We start from the raw sequence: 26,604 nt of genomic DNA on the forward strand, positions 1-26,604 counted from the left end.
CAGCTGGTTTGGTTTGAGTTTCAGGTGCTGGTCTTCCCCCAGAGGGACGAACATGGCTTTGTGGTGCACTAATAACTCCAGCTCGAGGTGGAACAGTCTGACACAATAATTGGTAAAAAGAAATTATTTTAGTTCTACTTTGGATCTGTAGTCATCTACTGTTAAGTGATTCAGGATAATTAGGACTCTGTGAAAAAGAAATTCTTTGGTAATGGTTGCTGAGCTGATTTTTTAAGCACATATAAAAGCAAAGAATATATTCTCAAAACATTACGAGGGTTCAATTCAAAGCAAAGGATTTTTACAAGTTTTTAACTTTATATAAATACCACGCACCAACGTTTGAAACACTTATTATTTTGTTAGTATTAGTAAGTTAATTTTACCTAAGTCTGTGAACTGTTGTAAGCAACAAAAACAACTACTACTTTATTTGGTGATCTCATAAGGGCACATTGGTAGCCCACTGTCAATGCAGACTGTAGATATCACCTACCTTTTTAAGGCTATAATTATAGCCTGCTGTTTGCAAACAACAGCTACAGTCAATTTTATATAGTGAAAGTCCAAGATATGCATGAAAGACCATGTTTAGTTCTTTTCTCTAGAATCTGTGTTTGCTGACTCCTGTTCCTCAGCAAACAGTATTAATAAAACATACACTTCTGCCTCATCTGAAGGCTGGATTCTTCTGAAACTTGTTGGAATAGAAGTTAATACATTGGGAATGGAATGACTTTCATAAAACAAAATTTAAAAAGTCTACATCAGTATTTAAAGAGAAACAGGAAACTATTCCAGATTACGACTGAAGCCGAATGAATTGCAAACACCATATTTGAAAGCTGAAAGTAAAGCATTGGAATAAAAATGCTAGATTTCAGGAACAAAAAGATCATGAGGCAAGATAGTTTGGAAGATTTATTTCCTCTAAGATTTGTGCACTTGGCACATTCTGACAAAATCTTAATAACAGTAGTTGTTCTAGAAATGGTTTGCAGAGCAAACCCCATTACACAACTCTACACAAACATGATTTAAAAACAAGCAAAGAAACTTCACCACTACAAAACAAGTATAATCCTTGATCTTACTTTTACTAGATATATGTACTCTACTTTGAAGACTTTGTATAACATCTGATTCATTATGCTTGGCTGAGTCCCTTTAACAACTTCGTAAATGCTTTAAACCACCTGACCTCTGAAATATCTGTCTTCCCTTTAATTGCGAAGATGCATTTTGTCATTTCTTTGAATATTCTGAAAGCAGGCAGAGGGATGGTTGGATTAAAAGCCAAAATTAATTTAAAAAAAAAAAAAAAAAAAAAAAAAAAAAAGATAGGTCAAAATAGGTCAAAAAGGAACAGAAAAGGCACAGAAAGGAAGCCTGACATACTCCTCAGGGGCACTGGGTGAGAAGCGGAGCTGGCCGTGGCTACTGTCCCTGGTCCTGAAACCCTTGAAATGAAATCCTGCCCAAAAATCAAACTGAGAAAAAGGAAAGAAGCCATGCCAGTTAGGAAATCCAAACAAGGGTTGAGCCAAGGCTTGAAAAGCCAAGCAGATATTAGGAGATGTTTTTGCAGACCTTCTATTGAATTTGTTTGTTTGGTTTGTTGGGGGAGGGTATGTGTGTGTTTGTTTTCCTTAGGCGTTTTTTAAAGAAAATCTCAACTTCTGCAAAAGAGATACAGTCAGCTTTGTCTTGTCAAATTATGCTGGCAAATGCAGTACCATGGTTCTTTCTGGAAATAGGCAAGCACCTCTAACTGTAGTCCAGCCTGGGTGTTGAGAAGCACAGCACGAGAGAACAGTACTACTTTTTCCCCCATCCTGTTCACATGAACAAAAATTCTTGCACTTATGCCAATTCCAAGATACTGGTGGAGTCTCTTCCATATGCCCAAATTTTTTATTGAATTGTCTTGATTTAGAAATGGCAAATCCTGTGCTGGCTCCAGATTACAAGAAAAAAAAAGGTAAAAAATAAAAAAGCAAGGCACATGGTGATAAGTGAATATGTTCTTTCCTGTGTATACCAGGGTTTTTGTGTTCAAATTTTAGAAGAGGGCATCTTACATTTCTGGGAAAATAACAAGAAAATGCAAAGATCAAGAACTGTTCACTATAAGAATCAATTCCCTCAAGAAAAACAAATCAGCAAAAAGTTATTTCAATGGTGGCTTTCAACAGTAGTTTTCAGTGGTTTCCGTATTGTACAAGGGTACAATAGAAATGGCAATACCAGTAAGGTACAGCTCCTTTAAGCTCTCTACAACTCTGATATCTCTGTACAGCTGGCAGCATCCTATTCTTTCTTGCTCATTTAAAAGGTGGAAAAGGACTCTGCAACCTGTTATAAAACAAATTTATAAGGATTTAATTTAAAATCTTGTGATTAGCTGCATCTTTATTTTACTGGCTTCTTCACGCTCTCTCTCTCTCATTTGCAACAAATAGTCTATCACTTTACCCAAAAGAAAGATATGGCACTGAAGAGGTGCCGTACAGTGGATAGGTCAAAAACCTCATCAGTATCTATCCCACTGACATTCATGCAAGCAGACTGCTTTTTAACCTTACTAAAAACTCATATCTGTGCTCTCCATCCTGTCAGTGTTGTTGTGAACATGATCACAATGAGAAGAGCGAAATGCCTTACAGAAGGAAAACAAAGTTCTCTGATGACCAAGAAACTGTTAAGAAAGAACCAACTTCTGCTTTTTAGTCTACAAAACTTCCAGATATTAAAGAGGTACAATCTAACTTAAAGAGCCTGGAAAGGTCACAACAGAGGAAACAAAGTAAGCACAAATACTGTGGTTGATGTAGATATAGAAAAAGTCCCTCATGCTGCTGCAAAAATTCCCTCTGAAATATGCTGCAAAGTCTAAAGAATTATCAACAAACAATGCCAATTCTTTAAGAAGACCTATAGCTATTAAAACATTTCTTCCCTAAAGCGAGGCTCCTACACGCTGCTGTTAAGAGAAGACAGACAGATGTCTTCCATCTATTGATCTCTTGCTTGTAGTGAAGCATTCAAGTGCCCATAAATCCCTCATTCAGTTCCTTCAGTTCAGTTCCACAAATAAACAATGAAATGAAGAACTAATGTTTGTTGAATGTTTTGTTGAAACAGTTGAATGTTTCACTTTTACATGAAGACCCTTATAAAAATTAATTTTTAAAACAATATACAAGATCCCATTACATATCAAGTAAACAGCAATATGATACATCAACTGCCTATATAATACATTAGCTGCCTGGAAGCAATTAATTGCCATCAGGATATACATTTCAGCACAGAAGATAATACATTTTATCATACCAAACGAGCAATGTAGTCAACAGGAACATATAATACAAAGAATAACCTTGCACTTTGTAGTTATTTGAAAGTGGACATAAAATGTGGTATTATTTGTGAGCCTATGAAGTGACTACATAGAGCGCAAAACAATAAAGTCATGTCCAGTATGCATATTCTGAAGTATTTTTAGTCAACAGGCAAGAATTGCTGAGGAATTAACTCATATAAGCTGTAAAATGACTAGTCAGTTTTGCCATTTTCTTACCTCTGTTATGACTTACAAAAACCCACCACCAGCATAATAAACCATAGAAACTTAGGAGGAAAAATATTTTAAGACAGAATACTTACCGGTCTGGTTGTACCGTATCCAGTGCTTCCTGTGCTTGAAATTCCAGTTGAAGGTGGGGGCTGATTACGAACTGGAATAGATATCAGAGGTTGCTGACTTAGAATATACTTAAAAATCCACTTCTTTCTGTATTATAATTAGTAGAAAGCATGTATCTGTATTACCTAAGTTATCTTTTCGTTGTGTTCCAGGACTTTTTTGTGCTTTGAAGCATGGAAAAAAATTAGATTATTTTTGTTAGATAAGCTACAAACGGATATTATACGGCAATGGTACATTATCACTAATGGAAATGGGAGCAAGAAGACATTAGTGATTTTTAAAAAAGTTGTTATATATTAAAGTCTATCCATCAGCTAAGCTGTTACTCTAGCGCACTCTTATCCCATGGCACATGTGAAGTAATTTGACCATTCTAATTACAAATTAAGTCAAATCACCTCCTATTTGTTGCAAGCTAAAGACGCCCACTTGTATAGGTACCCTGCGTTCTCAATCGTGGTAGGAGAAGTTGTTTTCTTTTGTAGTATATTCTGCAAATATTCTAACAGCAGTCTTTAAAACAAAAAGAACTTCTGTAACATGCCAATTCAAAAAATCATGCGATCAGAAGAGCACAACTGTAATTATACATGGTTCAGCAATCTACAGGGTCTACACCAAAGTTCCTGCACCTATTCTCTTTGTTTATGGGATAAATATATTACAGCACCAACCTCAACATTTACATGCTGATGCTAATGACAACCTCGTATGCAACATTCAAGTTGTGAAGTGCAAGATATGAAAAAATTACCTTTACCTCAGACAAGTGCACAATTTCTAACAGGCAAAGAGGTTTAGGATTCTGGCTTGTGTTTCTGTTGCCTATTTCCCAGGAAGGTAAAATCACCATGTCAGTTACAGTAACTGGAAGGAATACTCTGTGGTACATAAGACACTTAGTTTATCGAATCAGCTTCCAGTTGTCAGACAACCCTGCTTTCTTAGAACCAGTTAGAATGGGTTTCTGGGTACAGTTCTCAGTAATGCAACTCGTGCCCTGAGCAACCTGGCACCAGTTTACCCTACTTCAAGCAGGAGGTTGGACTAGATAACCACCAGAGGTCCCTTCCAACCTGAACTATTCTATGCATATAGTGATTTTGCCAATTTAGAAAAACAAACCAGCAATATAGCCTAAATTAACTGTACTATACAGGAGGACATCTCGACTGTGACTATATTAGGACTTTTATTGCCATGCCTATATTTGCTACAAAGGGATGCATTCCTGAGGGGATAGGAAGAAACCCAAACCCATGACTCTGCTGGCATGGCTAAACCAAGACCCATTCAGCACTCTACGTGTATACTTCAACAAGAATAATGCAAGAGAAATGCTTCTCATAAATGTCTGTCACATACAGTTAGGTGTCAGAATCAAAATACCTACACTGTGCTCTTTAGAAAGAGACAATATATTAAATTATGGGCTAAATTATTTAAATGGAAGTTTCTCTCCCCAAAATATATGAACATATGTAGTTCCTTACAAAAAATGAGGCTTCTTAGATTCCTGATTTAGTTACAGGTGCAGTATTCAGGCTAGCAATCAGTCATCTACAGCTTCCTCTGAGTCTGCCTTGAAAGCATTCTTCTGGACTAGTGCAGTCTAAGTTTTCACTTCATTTTTCATAAACGAAGACTGCTTTCTATAACAATTCACACCATCACTGAAAAACAGGAAGCAACTCAGCTGACTGAAAACTATGTTAAATAAAGGAAGAAAGAACCTACACAAATACCTTCATGAAACCACCTTTTGTATCACAAGGGTAACAATATTACTCAGGTATTAAGTTAGAAATCCATTTCTAGAATACAAAAATTGTTATGTTACCTTCTACTTCTCTCCTAGCTACCCCAGGACTGGGAGGAGCTCCAAGACCTTTTCAGAGAAAGAAGAGAAGCTGTACATTGCATAAGAAAAGCAGTAGATTGAGAAAGTAAAACCAGAAAGAACACTGCCACAAGACAGCTTTACATAATTTATAAGTGGCCTAGCTAGATTATAGTTACTTGTAGGACATAACCATTTGTAGCAGCATGGGGAAACCAGACCGATACGAATTGGAGATCAGCAAGTACGATCACGTTTAGAAACATGTTATTATTTCAATTTTACATTACAGTTGAAAGAAAATTCAATTTCTTCAGTATTCACTCTGCCCAAACTTTTGTAAATTCAGAATGATAGTAAATGTCAGCCTTGAAACTCTTCTAAAGCAGAGCACACATCTATATCAAATGCTCAAAAATAAACAAGGTACATCAGTTATACCCTGCAACATCATCTGCTTCCTATAATTTAGGAGGATACTACATAGTACGTTTCTGCCATGACTACATTGGAATAAGCAACTTTATGGAAGAAATAAGTTTCCCACTTTATATGATGTATTCTATCTTATGGAATTGTATCATTAAGTTATCTCCAAGCAGCACTCTGTACTTGGGAAAGCTGTACCAACTGGTGCGCAGTAGATGTTACAGTTCAGATTGAGAGAAAGAGGATTTTCAATCATGCATAACCATGCTGAATTATTTTGTTTCTGCAATATGATCAAGCATTTACTGGGTCCATAAAATTGTATGGCAAAACCAGGGCAGGACATAGATACTAGACAGTATGCAAGGAGAAACTCTTAAGGCATGCGAATAGGAAAAAGTAACAGTAATATCTGGCAACCATGGAGTGGCTCAAGTATAGAGGAAGGAAAGGGAGCCAGTGTTCAAGAAGCCTACCTTAAAAGCAACTTTTGCCTTAGCGATGACACAGCCTCATGCTTTCTCATCATGTGCCAATGTGTGGTATCTGCTCAGGAGCTCTCAAAAAAGAGTAGGAAGAGTGAACGCTGCAAATGAGGCTGGTATGTGATTATCTCCAGAGATGTCAGATCTCTGGTTTTGCTGAACATCTGGTTCAAAGATGTTAAATACTAGCATATGTTATATATTCTGGGTGAGGTCCAGGCTCTGCCAATTAACATTAGATTTCCATCGCAAAAGTTTCTGACAGTGAACTTGTCTGCAAGAGAAGCAGCACCGAGGAAGGATGAACGGAGTGTTTGTAAGGAGGGGGGCACAGGCAGAGAGCACTGCCTGAGAACATTTCCCTGCTTTCAGGTACTACCTCTGCCCTTCTCCTGTGCAACCCAGAGGAACCCTGGGGGAGAAACCCATGGGCTATGAGAAGCCTGCCTGCTAACTGGAGAAAAATAAAGGGAGGTGGAGAGCAGCCCAACAGAGTACAGGACACTCCTCTGAACCCTCTGTGGTTACAGAGACATAAAGCTAGCTGTTAATCTCAGAGTAGTAATGGAAATGGACACAATAAAACCCCTACAATAGCAGGGAACTAGCCTGTTCATTTCACAGATCTTCTGCACTTTCCCCTCCCAAAGCTCAACTCAGCCCATACTTTGAATAGGTATTTTCAGGATGCTCATTAAGCAAATCTTGGTTTATTTAAGATGATTAATAAAGTCAACTCCTTTCAGGAGAAGGAAGGCAGAGAACCTCTTTGACCATAGCACACAGACATGTTCTTATGTTGGTGCACCATACAGAGGCAGACTTCCATGAATGAAGATTTTAAAAGGTTTTGCAAATTTTAAAATATGCATTATATGGGGGAGAAAGGGCATAAAGGTCAAATTCCCCAACTTTCAGTTACTAATAATACCCTTCAACAGTGATAAAGCAAAATTTTGGTGCTGTGATAATGCTATCACAATTGGCATTATAGGAAGATTTTAATCTTAAGGAGAGTGAAAAAAGTACATCTGAACCTGAAACACATTTTTGGTACAATTTTAAACTGTTACTGTAGTCTGTATATAGCTTGAAATCTCTTGCAGTTTGAAACAGTATTTTGCAAGTAAAAATATCACATACTTGTTTTAAAGAGCATTTTAGGGAAAGGGGTTGGATTTATACGGAAACAACCTGTAATTTACACCCTGACACCTTTTAGATGGAACTGCATGTTTTGCAGATTACATTTACACATTAGTTTAATGGAAAATAAAGCAACTCCAACTTCTCATACTTCTCAAAGTAAAATGTGCATATATGTGCACACATGCATGTGTGTGTGTATGTCATGTGTGTCTGCATGTATATATGAAATCTAGGCTATTTGCCTACATTTGAACAATGCATTTACTGTTCTAGCATTAAGGCTTCTTGTTTCCTCCACTAACTGAACATTCCTTCGTCAGCAAGAAATGAATAAAGGTGCTCTTCCCCGTATTTAAAAAAAAACCAAAACCAAACCAACACAACAAAAAAAAGTTTTTTCAAAATGACTGCCATATCCCAATGCACTCAAACAACCTGACTCTGCTCTGGAAAAAAAAAAAAAGCTTCAGGGGAAGAAAAATAAAGATGTTGAATGGTTCTTGCAAGCCTAAGTTTAATGTGCGACTATAAATATCAGTGTATACTAATAAGTACTTTCTGCTTGGGTTCATGTGTTTTCATAGCTTACCATACTTATATTTCTTTTAATGTCAACTTCATTACTGTATTTTCTAGGTTTATTTTATTTATTTGGAGGATAATCATGGTGAAAATATAATGCATTTTACCTGAATTATTGCATATACTGAAAATACTGTACATTCTCTCAATCTTAACCCCATTTTAACAGTTTAAACCAATGATAAAAGACAACTATAAGCTTTTCCTGCATTAATCAGGAAAAGTCTAATAGTATTAAAGGAAAAAGACAAAACAAATGTTATTTTTTAACTTCAAGTAATTGACAATTAGCAGCCTTTTTAATTTTTAATATTCTGTAAGAATTTACTCTGCAGTGTATTAAAAAAAAATCGGGTAAACAGAGTGCAACATTTTCATTTTTAACTATAAACAACTGAGAGCTTATAAAATCCTCAGTGGAAATCTTTCATGTTAGCAGGTGAAAAGTCTACACTTTGCAAACCCCTGCGATGAGCACATAGCCTTGTTTCCTTTAATTCTGTGTTACTCCTGATGTAAATATGACCAAACTCAAAAAAAACCGAAACAAAAATAAAAAACAAAACCCCAAAAACTTTAGATGCCCAAATCCTGCTACCATCTTCAAAGCATAGTGAGCCATTAGAAGAAATATTATGGGCACTGAAGGGAGTGAAGGACTCAGAAAAAAAGGTTAAAACACATAAGTAAAAAAAAAAAGTTACATTTAAAGTGCACATTTTAAAGACACGATCAACGTCACTTTGCATGTGCTAGCACAGAAGTCCAAAACCAAAGTTTGATACATTTATACAGTACACAGGGATATTTTCACAGTGTTTTAGGAGCCTTCATTCTAGGCAAGAGAAACAGATGCCATTTCCCCAAGCATAGTAACACACTATGACTATACTGCTTCTAGTCCTGTGCTAGCTTGCTCAGAGCTGAGCTCAGGTACTGCTGAAAAGCAAAAGCATTATGGCTTATAAATGTATGCCATGAGTGGAAAATGAAAAGGACAGAAAAAGTGGGATGAGCTTTACATCAGAATAATATAGGAAAAAATATACAGCATTCTCTTTAAAAAGATCGCATAAAAAGCAAGTTTTATGCAAGTTACAATTCTTTCTGGAGAGCTATGTTGGAAAAGAGAGCAAAAAGAGATGGCTAGTCTTTGCACAATTGAGACAAACTAGGCAAACAGGAATGTGTCAGTGAATATAAAACCATATAGGACTGAAGTAGTACAATGAATTAAATCTCACATATCTTGCGGGTTATGTATAAATCAGCTATTTTCTAAAAAGCATTTTAACTAATTCAAAATATTATGCCTTTGGCATAATCACCTCTTCCCCTCAACTGTATCCGAGCCTTGTGCTTCTCCGCCTAACATCAGAATAAGTTCACTGATATTTATATACTATGTAAAATAGTTTACTTATTTTCTGAGATGGCTCAAAACTTTTGAATTATTTTCTCAAAAAAAGGTCTTTCCTACCAACTGCGTGGCAATGTCTGAAAAGCAATTATGAAAGTATTTCACAGCCACTAACTATTCTCACTCTATCCCATGTCTTAATGAGCCGATTTAAGTCCAAGCAGACAGTTCAACTATGAAGCGCATGACAAAAAAGGACAAAGATTAGTTTCAAGAAGAAGCGCTTCCAAGAACGTGAGAGTTGTTATTACATGCAAAACCAGATCAAGCTGGATAAAACCAAAACTAGCCTGAAGGGTTGATAAGGCCCTCAGCATTATCAAAAGGGAAGGAATTAGGGGAGAATTAGTTCAGAATTTTGTTACTTTGTAAAGCTCTTGAGGGCCTTCAAAGTAACTGAATAAATTCCTTTGCTAAGTTTGTGTTTCTGAAGTACATGCTAGTTCCAGCAAGTGTGCAGGATGTTTCACCTGGCTGTCTCTAGGGAGGGCTTTGGAGCACATTTCAGACTTAGAAACAGAAGATAGACTACCCATATACCAGTGTTCAGCATAGAAACAAATACAGCTCAGTGATTTGGAGCTCTCTGTTAACTGGTGATCCCTTAACTTGGGGAAACTGGACCAGACCAGCAGTAATTTCAACTTGAACAATTAACAGATAATCACTGCAAGTAGCTACAATCACAATCTATTTTACAACGCTCTTTGTCATGGACTGCAAGGAAAAAAGCTAGCCTTTTCACAACTAAAGACAAGTTTCCACCTTCACAGAAAAGTTAGCTGGGTATATTTTGACTAGGATAAAGTAATAAAAACCTAGAACAACTTTAATCTCTCTGAATATAAGGTACCAACTTCCAGAGAAATATTTTTTCACTAAAAAGTCAGACATAATTCAGAGGCTACAAACCCCGAGAAAGAAATTACACTGACATTCAAGAATTACCCATCTTTATACCTTTGGACAGTATCATAAGTATTGTCACAACAGACCACCATAGTAGTTTTGCTACGTAGTCATATTCAAAAACAATTAAAATCATTACCTCCAAATTCTTTTCTAGCAGGTGCAGGACTCCTACCGCCTTACAGTATTTAAGAAATGAATGCAGCAATAGTGAAAAATATCAGTACGATAAGAGGGAAGAAAAAGAATGAGAAAGTTAAAAATGACAAGGGTTAGTTTGTTATTAACTATGTTGCCCATATGCTTCTGAACATCCAGTTTCTCTTAGTGCTCAATTGTTTACATTTTCAGGTAAGCCAGATGAACTCTACATTAAAAAACTTGGACATGATAAAACACATACATACTGATGCCAAAATTAAAGGAATATAAATCGATGAACACAAAAGATTATTTATCTTTTATTTTAAAAATGAAGATGCTATAATAATGAAAATGTTGAGTAAACACTGCTGTTGGAAGCCCACGCTTTTAAACTGTGAAAGTAAGTTTATGAAAATTTTAAAACGTATTCACTAAGCAAAGACAATAATATTTAAATGGTACTGAAAAATGCTGTTGTTTCCCATGCTGTTATTGCTATCAAACATACCAACTAAACATTTTGGTGAAAAAATTTTATGTCCATTGAGCCCCAAACCCACAACCCAATATGTAGTTTGGGTGTGGACTTCAAAGTTCATCTCACAGACTTGAAACAAAAGATTCCTGACCACCTGATATATGTCACTGCATTACCTGATGGTGGAGGCGGCCTCTGTGGTGGGGCGGGGCGTGCAGGAGGAGCAACAGGGCGAGGCGGTGGAGGACGCTTAGGCTCCAAGCTCTGAGAACACTCTTAAGGCTCCAAGCTCTGAGAACGCTCTTTCTGCTGGGTACTAGGCTGAAATTCAGCTGAAGAACATGACAGAAAACAATGCAAAAATTATTCACTTGTACATTCTAATCACAGTAAAGCTTTTATAATAGCAAGTTATTTTCACAGAGAGGACAGCCAGTCCCCAGCCCTGGAAACAATGATACAGAAGGTTTTGAGAGAGGGAAAACAAGAGGAATAAACCAATGGTGAAAAGAAGCAGATTTCCTAAGCTAAGATTTTTCTCTCATATGTTTTAATCAGCATATGCTTTTCATGGAATCCTGAACATTCTTACAAATTGCAGAGTTCCAAAGTTTGATTTTGACCCTATCTGTGAACTAAGTGCTCTGGGGAAAAAAAAAGTTACAAGCAGAATTCTGAAGGCATTTTAGCAGTCTTTGTAAAGTTACTCCAAATTACATTGAAATAAACTGTTTTAGAAGCCATTCCAAACACTTCTAATGTAATTCTAAATGTCCACTTTGTCACTAAAATAAAGTTCTCTTTAAACAGAAGTTTTCATATTATACATCCAATCTACAAATCTACTGATTACAAATTTACATATTACAGCTGATGGGAGCTTTAATTGAAATGGGCTGTATTTGAAGAGTATGACTAAAGTGAATTAGGATTATACTGACATAGTGCAACAGAATTTTTGAACAGAGGTTTCAAACTGATCAATTTAGAAAGCCTATTAATCATAACTTTTTGAGAGGTCTCTTTCATGATGAAATGCTGAAGAACTATAGCAAGTTAGGTAGTTTGCAGCAGCATGGATCAGTGGACAGTGTAGTAAATAAGACTCGGGAAACAAAGCTCTTCCACTGCCCACTAGGAAAACCAAGACACAAAGAATGAGGTGATTTGCTCAAGGCCACTTATGCGTAAATAATGACAAGAATAGCCTCTTATATTAATCTAAAAGCTCTATTAAAAATAATCTATAAGCTAGTATTCTACCACTGGGCTATACAGCTGCCAGATTGTATAGCAGGAATAGAGGCAGTTGAGCAATGTAATACAGACTGTGTGTAGAAACAGGTGGTCCAGGAGTTTTTGTTGGTGCTCGGCTCGGTCTCACTGGGAGGGTAGGTCCATCTGACAGTGTAGGGGATTGACAAGGACTGGAACGTGGTGAAGAGCTTGGGGAGGTTCCAAGACCAGAGCTTGAAGTTGGCTGTAGATGTTGAGGAAGGATTTCTTCTACTTCAGCACTATAGTCATCAATATCTCCTAAATAACAAACCCCACCCCAAAAAAGAAAAAGCATGTAAAATGAAGGGAACAATAGTTACTTATTTTTAAAAGTGAGGAAATTATAAACTGATTCTAGGCATGGGATTTTCCACAAAAAGCTCTCAAGTTCCAAGGAATTAGCTCAACAAACAAAGTATGATTCTTGCATCATAAAATTACACATGAAGAATGCATATGTATTCAAACCAGTTGAAAATACTCCAGATGCACAATATATATTATAGGTAATTATAATAGTGTGGCAACTGTAACATTGCTCAATCTAAGAAACAATTAGCTTTACAAAGAAGACCTTTGCAAAAATTATTTCCCTGGCTTGCAATAGACGGCAAGCTTCATTTATCATTCTTCAGAAAGCTGGGCAGGGGTTTTCAAGATATCTGGTATTTGTAATACCTTCTGTTTGAAAAGGTGGAATAACGTTTTAAAAAAAGGTTCAACATGGACATGCCTTTGAAAAGTAAACTGTCAATTTAGAATATTTTTATGTTGATACTCAAAATGCCTAAAACATAAATTCCAATAAGACCATAGTAATCCTTTCCTTCATGACTTCTAGGCTTCTCTCTCTTCAGGTACATGAATGACACACAGTGTTCTACAGAAGTCCCAGCTTCAGCTCTGCACTGCTCAGCAGTTACAGAGTAACCAAGCTGCTCATTAGATATTAGCTCTTGATTTAAGAGTCTTGTGGGATTTGAGATGTCACATTTTAAAGGAACTATACCATTTCATGTAGGACTATTAATAAAATCAACCAATCATACATGCATCTAAACTGTTAAAATCCTGTTTCCTACTTGCACTGGAAAACAGATGAAGTATCTTACAACACTGAGACTAACGTAAATTTGTACACGTTTCCCGTATCTGTACCCCTACCAAAACATATCTTCCTTTATGAAATACCTGTACAAAAAACCCTTAGTCTACTATTTTCAGTATACATAGCTGCCATGTCTTGTCTTGAAACTTTTGCAACATAATGTTTGCCACTAAGGAGCTTGGACAGAAATTCAAAGCAAATTAGCTTCTCAAACTTAGAATAAAGCAATATAGACACAAGGACTACATCTAGAAAGTACATCTGTTCAAGAAATGACAAAAAGATGACCCTGTAAAATACATACAGAAATACAACACACAGAGGAAGTGTCAGCAGGTAAGGGGGGCGGGGGGACTTGTTTCTTGCTCTTTGAAAAACAGGTGTTTGACTTGCCAAGGACATAAGAAGAATATATTTTAATGTGGAGGAGAGTGAAGCAGACCTTTCGTAAAAATTAATTTATAGATTAAAAAAATAAGATGTGACAAAGTACATAGATTAGAAACATACAAGTAAAGAAAAGCAAAAATGCAGAGGCATAATTGCTGCAACAGTGATATTCAGCAACTTGAGGATTCCATTAGGAAAGTATGACATGAAAAGATACAAAAACCCTTCAGGAAAAACCCAAAGCCAACAAAAACAAGGGAACCTGAAAACAGCAACTCATCAATGCCGAAGATCAGCCTGTTCCAAGGAGCAACAGAGGTTGAAGGTTTCCTTGCCAAAATCCTATTTGCCTTCCTGTCAAAGGCTCACCAGGTATCTTCTTGGGGTGGTAAGCATATCAATGCTTAGCATGGGAGGTCATTAGTCCTATTAATCTATTATTTGTATTGGCAAAAAAATAATTGCTTTGCACTTATTGTTGCGTATATCCTGCTTATAGGGTGTCTCCATGAACAGTAAAAGTTGCCTGAATGAAGTGATCCTGAGAGGGTAGGCCACAGGATAAAGTAAGAAGAATAAAGAGAATGTCAGCAAATTAGTAAAATCTAGAGATACAGTGCAAACAGACACTGCTGAAAAAGCTGTCAAGATACTACTGGAAACAACTGGATTTCTAATTTATCTGTTAAATTATTGAAATATGCATTAAATTAACCACATTATTTAGGACTGTAAGCATTTCAAAATGAGGAATACTTTATTTCAACAAACCTTCCATATCATAGTCTGCAGTAACCTCAGCATCTTCACAAAGCAAGGTGGAGCTTGTTGATGAAGGCAACCCAATATTAATCTTCTCTAGATTCATTTCATCTTCCAAACTTCTGATCCAATCTGGATTTTTCAAGCTTATGTTTATAATCCTTCCTAGTAGCTGAATTGCCAAAAAAAGTTTGCACAAAACAGAAATTGTTAAGAGTAGGAACATTAAAATTCAGCATTCTAGATTTAAAAAGAAAAAAAAATTACTGAAAAACATCACGGATAACGTTACCATAATTTCTGGGACTAAACAATGATAGTGACACATCACAAAAATAATTATGCTTTTCACTTCATTTTGGTAATAAAGTACATTTATGTAGTTTAAACTGTTTATAGCAACCATTTAACATTTTTCTAAAGAATAACAACTTGTCTCATAAGATTTTCTTTTTCAGTTAATAGGAAAGCTTCTGGTTTCTTTATTCTGACAGAAACATTACTGTCTGTAAAAAAGAAACAGACTTGATTATAAACTACAATAATAAAGTAATTTTTAGAGACTGATAAAACAGCAGGCCTTCATTCTGCAAACTAACACATGACACTGAGCCCCTGTCCTGCATGGAATGTCAGTGAAACTCTCAGCAGATGCAAGGATCCATCTGCAAACATCACATTATAGAATCTGAAGTCTTAACAGGAACATAGATCAGTAAAAATCTGAACGTGAAAATTAAAATTTTTATAAAGATTAAACGTTGGCCTTACAGAAGTCAATGAGAGCTGAAATTTTGACATTTTGAAGTGAACGCAGTACAGCAGTGCTGAATTTTAAATAATTGTAGGTTATAAACATGATAAACTAGTTCATACTACAAACTCGAGGTAAAAACTCTGATTTGTAAATCATCACAAAAATGCAATTAAAAATCTCTCATTTGATGAAGATGCCCCTCAATATGGGATCTTCATTTTTCTAACAGTCCACCTCCTAAAAATAAATTAAGTTTGGTACTTCTCTCAGCTGGCTTTTGAGGCTCAACATAATGCTATGCGGCTATCAAAAGTAAAAAAAAAAAAATTAGCTGCAACAGACTGGTATAGAACATGAAAAAACTTCTAAGAATTAAAACCAACCAAACAAAAAACCCACCCCACCCAAGTATTCTTAAAAAGTTGGATTTTCTCTTGCTATACGGAAGTTCAGTAATTTGTACGTTACCTCAGTACCATTCAAATTCTTAACATTCAAAGCAGAGCTTCCTTCCAAAAATGTTACCCACATCTTGTCTTCCACAAACCTGAAAAATGCATTGGAAACAATAATTAAAATATTTTATCCTACCTACTAACTTTTAAAGCCTCTTATCTTACAGATTTTTCAATATTTCACTTAATGGAGAAGAATTATTTTTTTAAGTTCATTAAAATTATACAATTTGCTAATCCTTACAAATAAAAAAAAAAGCAAAAGAGAACCAGGTAAATATCACACAGTGAAAGCACTGTCCTCTTAAAAATTATGTGACTACAGTTACACATTCAATAGTAACTGTGTGGCTACAGGTTAGATAGGTGTTTCATGTTACATCACACTATGGACTTGGGACTATGCTCTCCCAGTCTTCTAAAAAAAAAAAAAAAAAAAAAAAAAACAACCCCCCCAGAACCCCAAAACAAAATACCACAACACTTATAGTTCAGTTAACAGCTTAGTGAAAATGCGACATTCACAAGTATCCTATCATCTTCAGTTCATTTAAAACTACTAATCTAATTTTAGAATACAAAATTTGTATAAACTTACAAACATAACAAATTTTAACTCTGATTCCTGACAAAATCAGTATGATACTCTATCTCAAAAATAAAGAGTATCTGGAAAAATAAAGTCTGAAAATTGAGACACATACAGATATATAAAACTAATTTTCAACTGTAAAGACACTAAAGTTGAAATGTAAATGTTAAAAATGAAGCATATCGTAACTGAAATGCTAGCTAAGAAAGTAACTGTATTCAGCAAATAGGTGGGAACAACGAAGAGGAACAGAGATTAAAAGTAAAAAGTCTTTTTAACCTTATAAGTATAACTTCACCATAGCTTGCAAATTTTTGCAGAAGATCATCAATCAAGTTATCATCAAAATAGTTTTCTTCTGCTGAAGAACTTCTGATGGAGACCATTACAGTACCATCAGGTGGTCCTTGCATTGCAATCACCTCTTTATAAACTTTTTGCCTCTCTTCTGCTTCAATTTCAAATATGTCGATGTCAATCAATGCAACCACAGGCCTTGGAAAAAACCACATGAGAAAAACCTGTAAGCAGAGTATCTGAGCAACAAAATATGCAACATGAATATTAAATCTTTAATGATTAGGAAGTAATGTATTAAATAAAACTGAAACCTATGATCAGATGTTTTCAGCTCTGCTCTTCCGTAGTGCAACAAAGTACCAGGATTCCATGTGTAAGGGACATTACTGTCATCGTGAAAACTAGCGTTGAGAAGATCCAGGTCTTCAGCTACATTCAAATTAGTGAAAACAAAAGAGGAAAACACAGTGATTGCAAGAATATGTTTTTCTAAAAATAAGCTATTTGTAAAAAAAGAAAAAAGACAGTAAACCAAAACCAAGTGTTTTACAGAAAAAAACCAGAATTTCCCTTTGAACTATGGAAATATCAGTAACTGCTATCTGATTCTTGATCCTCCTGATCAGCGTCACTGTATTTACTGCAGGTGCTATAATAAGCTTCCTGTCTCATACAAAGTCAGGTCTAGAAGCTCAGAATCACTGGCACTGTGAATACCACTAAATGGATTCAATAAGGCAGTTAAAAGTATATTTTATACAATTTAAGGAAGCACTCAAACCTGATCGGTCAAAAGGCCATTTTCTTCTTCTCCAAAGAATACGATCTGTCCATGCCGGTGTGCGACATTTTTCACTGGTGTCATAGTCATCAGAAAACAGATCATATTTGTATGTAGGAGCAAAATTTATTTTCCCTTCCAAAAATCCCCTAAAAATCTGTAAGAAACAAAGCAGTTATGTGTCATGCCAGAAGACAGAAACAGATGGGAAACAGCTTGAAACTAATCAGAATTCTCTTTTCTAACAGTGAAAACCTGTATACACATCTCAACAAAAAAAAAAGTAATTTGAGAATATGAATCCTTCTCCAAATTGTGTCTGCTGAAAACATCCTATATTTGCCACTAAGGCTAAATAGTGACCCAGACATATCATCATTAAACAGAAGTATGTCAACATCTGTATCTTTAAACCCAGACTCACGAGCAACCTAATGTTCCTCCAATGTCATTCAGAACTTTAGGTCATCCAGAACACAGATGCTGTCCACAGCAGTTGAATTAGTTGGTTAGTTGCTCATGTGTCAGCAAAAGTTGGGAATTAAGGTTTATATTTTATGTACCTATCTGAACTTGCAAAGCATTCCCCCAAATTGACATGAGATGCCTTACCAATAAATAGGAGTTAAGTGGGGGGGGGGGAAGAAGAAAAATAAAAAGTCCTTAATACACTCAATATGAACAGAAAGATTAGAGAGATAATATCACCATTTCTTCTCAAGCAAATAGGAAAACAAAATAAAAGCAGGTATTATGGGAATTACCTGCCAAGAGTACATATGGTATTTAAGAGCTACAGAGTCAATTGAAAGGAATCAAAAAATCCGTTAGGTACTTTGCAACATAAAGAGATACAGCCAGCTGACACAAGACCTTAGAAGGACAAGAAATTTGCTCACTCCTTAAGTGTTTAAACTAGACATAAGCTAAACCCCTTTAGTTAACTTAACCAGCTCCAGTCTTGAGTTTAATCTAGTATGGGCAGTTTTCACATCAGAGATCTGTAAAATATAAATCTAACTTAGATCTTATAGTTAAGTCTGCATCAAATGATGGGTTAGCCTGCTCTTCTTGTTGGAAATAAAAATTGAAGTCCAGTCAATTTAAAAATCAGTGTCAGAAGATCAATGCCAGAATGTCAGAAGATCTGCAGCCTCTGAGACAATTCACTAATTTCTTTGCCTTTGGTAATTATTTCTTAACCTGCTTTTATGAAGAAAGTTGCTATGTAAATGCCTTTCCTGAACAGCAGATATACCGGTTAACAGCTACATGCAACAACCATAGAGCTACCCTTGCTAACCAGCTGATACCCACTGCTGCCCAGCCAGCCACTTCAAATAACGGACTATTATCCCAACAGTGCAATACTGCCCCTTCTTCTCCCCAGCCAGGAGACTATTTTGAATCTTTTTCATATTCCAGTAGTTTCCATATATCCTTGCAGCTTTCTAACTGCTGTAAGTGTTCCCAAGACCTCTATGCCTCTCTTGTTTTGGTTGAATTAACAATCATGCTGTCTTGTCCATTTGATCATATGTCTCTTTTTGTCTAGGAACTGGGCTATAAAAAAAAGAAATTAAAAATTATCAAGTGTATTTCATCCTGTTCTGGTGCACAAGACACCAGCACAAATGGAAGAGAACTCCAAATCAGAAAAAAGACTGCTTATGATCAAAGTGCTGGCAAGCAGACAAAACTAACGACAGAGGATTGTCTCTCATTTTACCATCTACAGCATTCCCACATAAAGCTGGAAAGAAAGAATAAACACTTTCACACAAAATTTGATTCATTACAAGTATTCCTTTAATTGCTATGTGCTGCCTCCCAAGAAACCCTAAAAATCTAAAATCTGAAGCTTTCTTCAGATTTTGTCATTCCATGCTCTTTTTCTTTGGTAGTTTACATCAGTAAACCAAGTGTATTCACACCAGAGTAGGGTTAACAACATTAGTGGCATCACAACCATCAAAAAAAGGACAATTTTCTATACAAGATTTTTGCAAAAGTTGCAACAGGATTAGTGCATTACGACAGACCCAGAGATAGAAAAAAAAAAAAAGAGAGAGTTGGCATGCTAGAGTCCAACACAAATAAAGACAACAGGCAGCTAGTTGTATGTACTATATTGACAGGATACTGATTGGTTACATGAAGAAACATACAATACAAAATATAGAAGAAACCAGTTTTGCTTCCCTCTGCCCCACCCCAGAATAACTCATCATTGATTTGGTCAATAAGTGTCTGAAAAAGCCAGAGTTTGTCACTATAATACTACAGTTTAGTTGTTGTTCTAGGCCTATCGTACTGGTCTTAGCCTTAGCTTTTACATATGGGTAACAAAGGGTACCGTTTGGACTATTCCTTTTTCCAACAGAATGACAGTAACAGCATTAGACTTATTACTACAGCAATTTAAAGTAAACAGTAACAAAAAAGAACCAAAAAACTTCTATGACTATTTTTTTTAATAGGGGCACCTGATAAAAAGGAAAATATTTTAATTAGTAGACTCCTACACAAAGTTCTAAAAAGATGACAGAGTTTCCTCTTTTTTTCCAGGAGAGAAAGAAAAACCTCACTCCTGCAGCTAGTCACTGCATTTGTTCAAGTCAGTTACTACGAGTAAGCTACTAAATGTTGCTATGTCCCCCCCTTCCATACCACTGTCTGAACAAAAGTAATTAAGTATAACATGCTGAGGACATAGATTTACAGAAGCACCACAGAAAATTGCTAAAGCCAAAAAGAAAAATGAAGGATTCTGAAGTGTGGTAACATTTTAAAGATACCTGTCCAGAATTTTTCTGATTGATAAGTTGGTCTCCTGCTAGAAGGGGATCCCAGTTCTGTTGTCGTATTAGTTCCTTAACCTCCTCATTTGGAATGTCTATTCGATAATTAAAGTCACCACACCAAAAGATATAGTCATGGGAAAAGAGCATCCTTCCCTGTAAAACAGAAGCACACAATGATGTTAAAAACAACCAAGTGACAAATTTACTACTTCCAGGTGCAGAAGCTCAGTTTTTAACTGTAAAATGTGCATAATTTCTAGCTGATGAGCATGACTGAAATACACGTTAGTATTTAGTGTTCATATGGTTAGAACAACATAGCCAACTCTATGGTATTCACACATATAGAATATGAAAGAAGAAGTAGCATTTCTTACGTAGTTTGCAATTCTAAAGAAACATGAATCATCTGAATTAGATTCTAAAATTCATCACCTTTCTCCTCCTGTTTTAGAAGTCTGCTCTAAAATGATGACTGCTACCTGTGTCACAAAGATTACAAAGGAGAACAAAACACTACCCTGGGATCTTGTAGCACAATATGGTGACAAACCGCAAATCAAGGGCTTTGTTATTCAGATTTCATTGAAAACTTTTCAGTTACATACAATTTTCATGGCTAGGGAGAGACAGGAGGTCTCTGTTAGTTTAAACAAAGCCTAGGGTTTCAAGTAAGAACTTTTACTTTCCTCTTTGTTTTAATTTTTCCATTGCCCTTAAGTAAATCAAAGCAGATACACGGGCAGATTAAAACGGCAGCATTTAGGGAACTGTTTCTGTGGGCCATAAGAATGCAGTACTTCAAGAAAAACTGAAACATGACCATGGGGACAAATTTAGAAATAAAAACCCCTGTAAAATAAGATGTCAGACTCCTGCACAGCACCATAGAAACTAACAAAGGACAGTGACTACAAAATTTAAGACAGCTTTAAGTCTCAAGGAAGCATTTCATTGCACTGATAAAATCACCACGTATTTACTTGGTGTTTGATAATCCTTTATGAGAATTTCATACAAACTGTACAATCCAACTTGATAAAAATGAGTAAACAAGAAGTTAAAATGAGTTAGCAAAAATCATTCTTGTGTACTGAAAATAGTGCTGTTCCCCGTGGATTTTTTTTTCTCATCGTTGATTAACTCCAGTGCCTACAAAAGTTCTACCGCATGTCAGGAATCTACAAGGTCTCTTTCCTATGCTAAATCCTTGATGCCTAATGCAAGTGAATTCATGCTTCATCATCTCTATCAGTCATCGCACTGGAAAGGTCTATTCTTTCTGCAGTCATCTATTTTAATAAAAACTGTGGGAACTTCCATTATCGCTGAGACCTCTAATCCAAGGAAATTTGATTTCCGCAGGCATCTGGGGATGGGAAAAAAATAGAGCTTTTGGAGCTCAAAGGGTTTAATTTCTCATTTGTTATGGAATTTGAACACTATTGCTTACCATTGAACACTATTGCTTACCATTGGAAAACTGAGCTTGCGGGCTATTTCTACGAAGTCTTCATTTCTCTCTTTAACTTGTGATTGCCCTGCAGCAAAATGACTGCAGACAAAGCAAAGACTGGATGTATGAAACAACATCCGAATTGCTACTGCACCTTTATTACCAGTGGCTCCTCCCATGCCAGTCTTAACAGTATCAACAGCAACATCCCTGAAAGAGTTAAACAACTATTAAACCTTCAAATACAATGGCAAAGAAGTTAACAGCTTTAAGTATGTCTGATTATGACATTATGTTGGTAATAGAACATTTTCACATTGTTCTTTCAGCAGTAAGACCCCTGGGCTATTTTAAAAATGACAACAGCTATGGAGCAAGCAACAATATAACACTTCAGCTTTTCAAGCTTTCTTGGCAACTGATAAGACATTTAAAAACTAAGATAAAAGAATCTAAGGAACTAGTTCCCCAGAAGATGGAACAGCTCCTTTAGAGCGCCATATGCTTCTTAGTACACTTGTGTGTTAGCTTGGAATACAAAGCAAACTGAAGGTGACCCAACTTGGGCACAGCTGTGTGTTCACTGACCTGATAAAAGGAGCGTGCTGGGGCCTGATGAATACAAAAAGGCAGACGCCCACCAACTGCTCAGAAGCCAGCAGCACATACTTGTAATCTCTTGATATAGTCTTCTGCAGTTCAGCAGCCCAGAGCTTCTGATTAGTTGTGCTAGCGGTGAGAGTAAAAACAGCAGTTTTAAAATAAATCGGATTAAGCAGGTATCTAAACTGTTGATCTAGTTGAATAAATGTCATACAATAACCTTAACTAAACCTTGGGGTAGTAAGCCAAAGCCAAGCTGTGAATGGTGCTCAAATGCCTCCTCGCAGAGACACGGGCTATAGACTGTCATGACATCATCATTTCAAATTCAGCCTCATAAAATGCTGCCTCACTTTTCTCAGTACCAGAATGTTAGGAGCCAGGGCTATCTTTCCTGTATTTCTGAGGCTACAATAGAGGAGCTAAAAATTTTTCTGGAGAGTTACTTCCTAGCCTAGAGTTCAGCCAGTATTGGAAAAGAGAGATGTCCATGGTCTTAGATCAAGAAGAAACTTCCTTGGAGACCTAACAGATTATGGTTTTCACAGCTGACCTGGAAACAGAGTTAACTAGACATAATGTGAAATTGAGGGATGACAAACTGCCACTTTGTCCTCAAGACAAAAGCCTGTGTGCAAAGGCTAACAGTGTTACAGGCTTTAGATGCTTTTTCCAATGGGTTAAGCCTTGCTAAACACCAGAAAACATGCAAAACAGGCAGACAAAACAATGGACAAAGTGAATATGATCCTAGGACTACACATAAAGACTTCATCACTGGTACCACCCACCACTGGTAAAAACATATTTTCATAACCCACTCCACTAGGGGCAAAAAATCCAAACTCCACGATAATATACACACGTAATACACGGAATGACAGTGAAAACTGACAGTATGGAAGGAAGCCTTGCTTTATACAGATCAAAATCTGATGCAAGACACTATATAAAGGCATACCAACAATATATGCTTTTGGAAGGAATTTCACAGGACTCGCTGTTCCCAGCAGTAGGAAGGCACAGAGACTGCAGAACACTACGGGCATTGGAGGTAAATTCCTTCAAAGTGTTAAACGAAGGAAAAAGTTGAGGGACTGCTGAAGGTGCAATTCAAAATATGGTCAAGTATTGACTGTCTGGATGCTTGAGATTACATTATACACGATCTAAGTGATCACAGCTTTGCTAGGGAAAGCTGAGATGAATTCTGCAATCCTGGCACAGAAACTGGCAGAGAACTGGAATACAGTCAAAAATTAATCCAGACTAATCCCAACCATTACAAAACAGGAGAAAAAAAATTTTAAGTAACATTTTACTCTAAAAATGCGCTTATCAGCTAAGCTAGTACTGTATAGATTGTAGCACCTACCTGGCATTCACAATGTTTCCTGCATTTAACTCCACCATTTCTTCGAATCCAATGGCAAATATGTCTACAGGCTTGCTTTTGCGATCTGTGTTTAAATATTAAAAAAGCTATTTGTCATTTATAATTAACTTAAGAACCAAGACCTCATTTATCTATTTTAATGTTTATGATCTAATTATGAAAATCAGAGTTTTCAAGAAAAAACCCTGACAGAATACAAATCCTACCTTGGAATTCATGAATACCAGCTAACTTTGGTGCATCTAGAAGCCAGTCAGTGAGGGTCTGATTTCTAAAGGCAATACTTCGAAACTGCTTCCCCCCGTTGACGTTCCATGTCCCAACGCAGACTCTAATTTTTTTCGGTTTTGCATACTTATAAAAGTTTTCACACATACTCTTTAGCACTTTTACAGATGCTGCAAAAACATTTGAGAAGACATCATTTTTATATAGAATGTTTCTTCAGAAAACTTGGCAATGAGATCTTTCCCTTAAAAAAATGGTAACAAATCCATGCACAGACATATAGAAAGTTAAACCGTGAAAGCAAGATGAATGCAGCCTTTCACGAGGGAAAGTACATTTGCAGACATATTACTTGTCTGGGTAGGATACTGACTGAATGAAACATAACATAAATTTGTTCAAAGTAATATATATATTAAAATAATATACAAAAGAAACATAATTTCTATGTTTTATAAATATCTGTCATTCTTTCACCCTATCTGTGATTCTCTATTGAAACCATTATTTTTCATAGATGCCAACACAGATATCTACCTCATTTTCACAGATTACATTTATGAAATTCAATCTCCATTACAAAAACAACTTACAGATATGTTAATTTCTAGAAGTGTAAAAATGACTGATATACTACATTTACTGAAATAGATAAGGTACATTATTTTATCATGTTAGAGTATGTCTACATAAGTCACAAATCTGTATTATCTTTTAGGTCAGTTGAATTCCTAAAATTCTGCTTGAGTGAGGAAAGTAGGCTAGGATTCAAAACAATTAAACTCATTTCTCTGTCACACCAGCCTTTCTCTGTGCCTTGTTTCTATCTGCCAGATGGGAGACAGAGTAATGACCCATCTGTAAAGGGCATTGTGAGAAACAACAGAAAAAAAGAGATTATTCAACAGTCAGACACTAGAATTACAGAGATTTTAAGTCCCTTCCTAAATCAGCTGCATAATATACTCATACAGATACATTTCCTAATGCAAACGAACAGATCTGAGTATTTTTTTAAATTACGTGCCTTTTGTTCTTTAATCTCAGTGGAATAAAAACTGCATCAGGTGTAAGTAGCATCATTTGCATTGCATTTTACATCTAAATGATACTGATTTAACTATTTTGAATACTCTCGTGGTCATGAGACTCTGTGAGAATCATATAAACAATATTAGATAGAATTCTTCTCTTCACTGTGTGCTGTCTTGCAAAATGGTCAGCTACTGGGCACAATCCCCAAAGCAGGATGATTAGTGAGCTGCTGTTGTCTTTTTAGCAATTCTTTTTAAGTTCACAACCTTTAAATTTGCTACAGAATCTTGGCTACCCAGTTAAAACAAAAATCAGGGTTTCTCTAGCCCTCATGGGTTTGAAAGAAACTGGAAACTACAGAAGAAAATAATATATTTTATGTGGTGTTTGTGAACTCTTTCACAGCTGAACAAATCGTATATCCAGATATGGGCTAATCACATATAAAAGACAAGGAACTGACCCAAGATCATGCTTGGGATCATGCTTTCTTTATCATAATTCAGGTAAATGAAGTAAAGAAAACAGCACAGAGCCAACAGAATACTTTACACCTTCAGGTGAGAGCCAAATACTCTGAGTGTACTTCTCCATGTATCTACACACTAGGTAACAGTCGAGTCAAGAAGTCCACCAAATGCCAGAAAAGCCTCTGAGGGTCAAGGACAGAAGCTACCTGACCACTGAAGAGAAACCAATCCAAGAGGTGTTGTAGCCACAATACATTCAAGTACCCAAATCATCCAAAGGATTAGTTGAACCCAAGAAACCCAAAAGAGCACCACAGACAGCTTTGAAGACCTGCACAGATTAGCCTTTGTAGTACTCCAAGCAAGTTTAAAAGCAGAGTTTGGATTTTTATTCTCTCAAGTTCTTTTTTTCTTTTGCAAATTTAGCAACTTCCAGCTTAATTTTAAATAGTTACTCCAAATAATTCACATTTGCTACCAAGCAGCTTTTAAGAAAAGTTGCAAAATTGAGTTCTTGCATACTTAACTCCCGACATTGTCATGAACCCCTAAGGTGAAAAATCTTACCAGGATAGAATCTAATCTTAGAAGTGAACTGCCAACATGCTTGTTACAAACATGAAATTCATACCTTTAAACTAGCAAGCTTTTAAATTCTAGAATGACTCTTTCTCTAAATTAGAATAAATAAAAAAAGAAAAAAAAATATATTCAATTTTCATCTGTTTTCCAAAATACTGAGCCAACTGTTTTTCAGGGCTCCTGAGCTTCCCGCATATATTATTTTCCTACACATTGCTATTTATCTTCTCAACAAAATTGTTTCTCACTCTACAAAGTTAAAAATCCAATGAATTACATTTGTTGTTATTTTGCAGCAAAAATAGAATCATAGAATCATAGAATGTTTTGGGTTGGAAGGGACCCCTAGAGGTCATCTAGTCCAACCCCCCCGCAGGAGCAGGGACACCGCTAACTAGATCAGGCTGCTCAGAGCCCCGTCCAACCTGGCCTTGAATGTTTCCAGGGATGGGGCCTCCA

At 36.2% G+C, this 26,604-nt stretch overlaps 1 protein-coding gene across 1 annotated transcript in view; it reads right to left on the minus strand.

The window, feature by feature from the left end:
* Positions 1-26,604, minus strand: part of SYNJ1 (synaptojanin 1) — a 67,002-nt gene that overhangs the window by 8,732 nt on the left and 31,666 nt on the right. Inside the window, 17 exon segments of the mRNA XM_035896522.1 lie at positions 1-97; positions 3,670-3,740; positions 3,835-3,873; positions 5,553-5,600; positions 10,666-10,704; positions 11,325-11,480; positions 12,478-12,684; positions 14,696-14,858; positions 15,912-15,990; positions 16,770-16,985; positions 17,102-17,219; positions 17,572-17,728; positions 20,370-20,528; positions 21,849-22,041; positions 22,420-22,560; positions 23,810-23,894; positions 24,037-24,228. The exon segment at positions 1-97 is cut by the window's left edge and continues 6 nt beyond it. Of these exon segments, the coding sequence (XP_035752415.1) occupies positions 1-97; positions 3,670-3,740; positions 3,835-3,873; positions 5,553-5,600; positions 10,666-10,704; positions 11,325-11,480; positions 12,478-12,684; positions 14,696-14,858; positions 15,912-15,990; positions 16,770-16,985; positions 17,102-17,219; positions 17,572-17,728; positions 20,370-20,528; positions 21,849-22,041; positions 22,420-22,560; positions 23,810-23,894; positions 24,037-24,228 (2,160 nt within the window).

Source organism: Egretta garzetta, unplaced genomic scaffold, assembly GCF_000687185.1.
Source record: "Egretta garzetta isolate BGI_Z169 unplaced genomic scaffold, ASM68718v1 scaffold45, whole genome shotgun sequence".
Taxonomy (NCBI): Eukaryota; Metazoa; Chordata; class Aves; order Pelecaniformes; family Ardeidae; genus Egretta; species Egretta garzetta.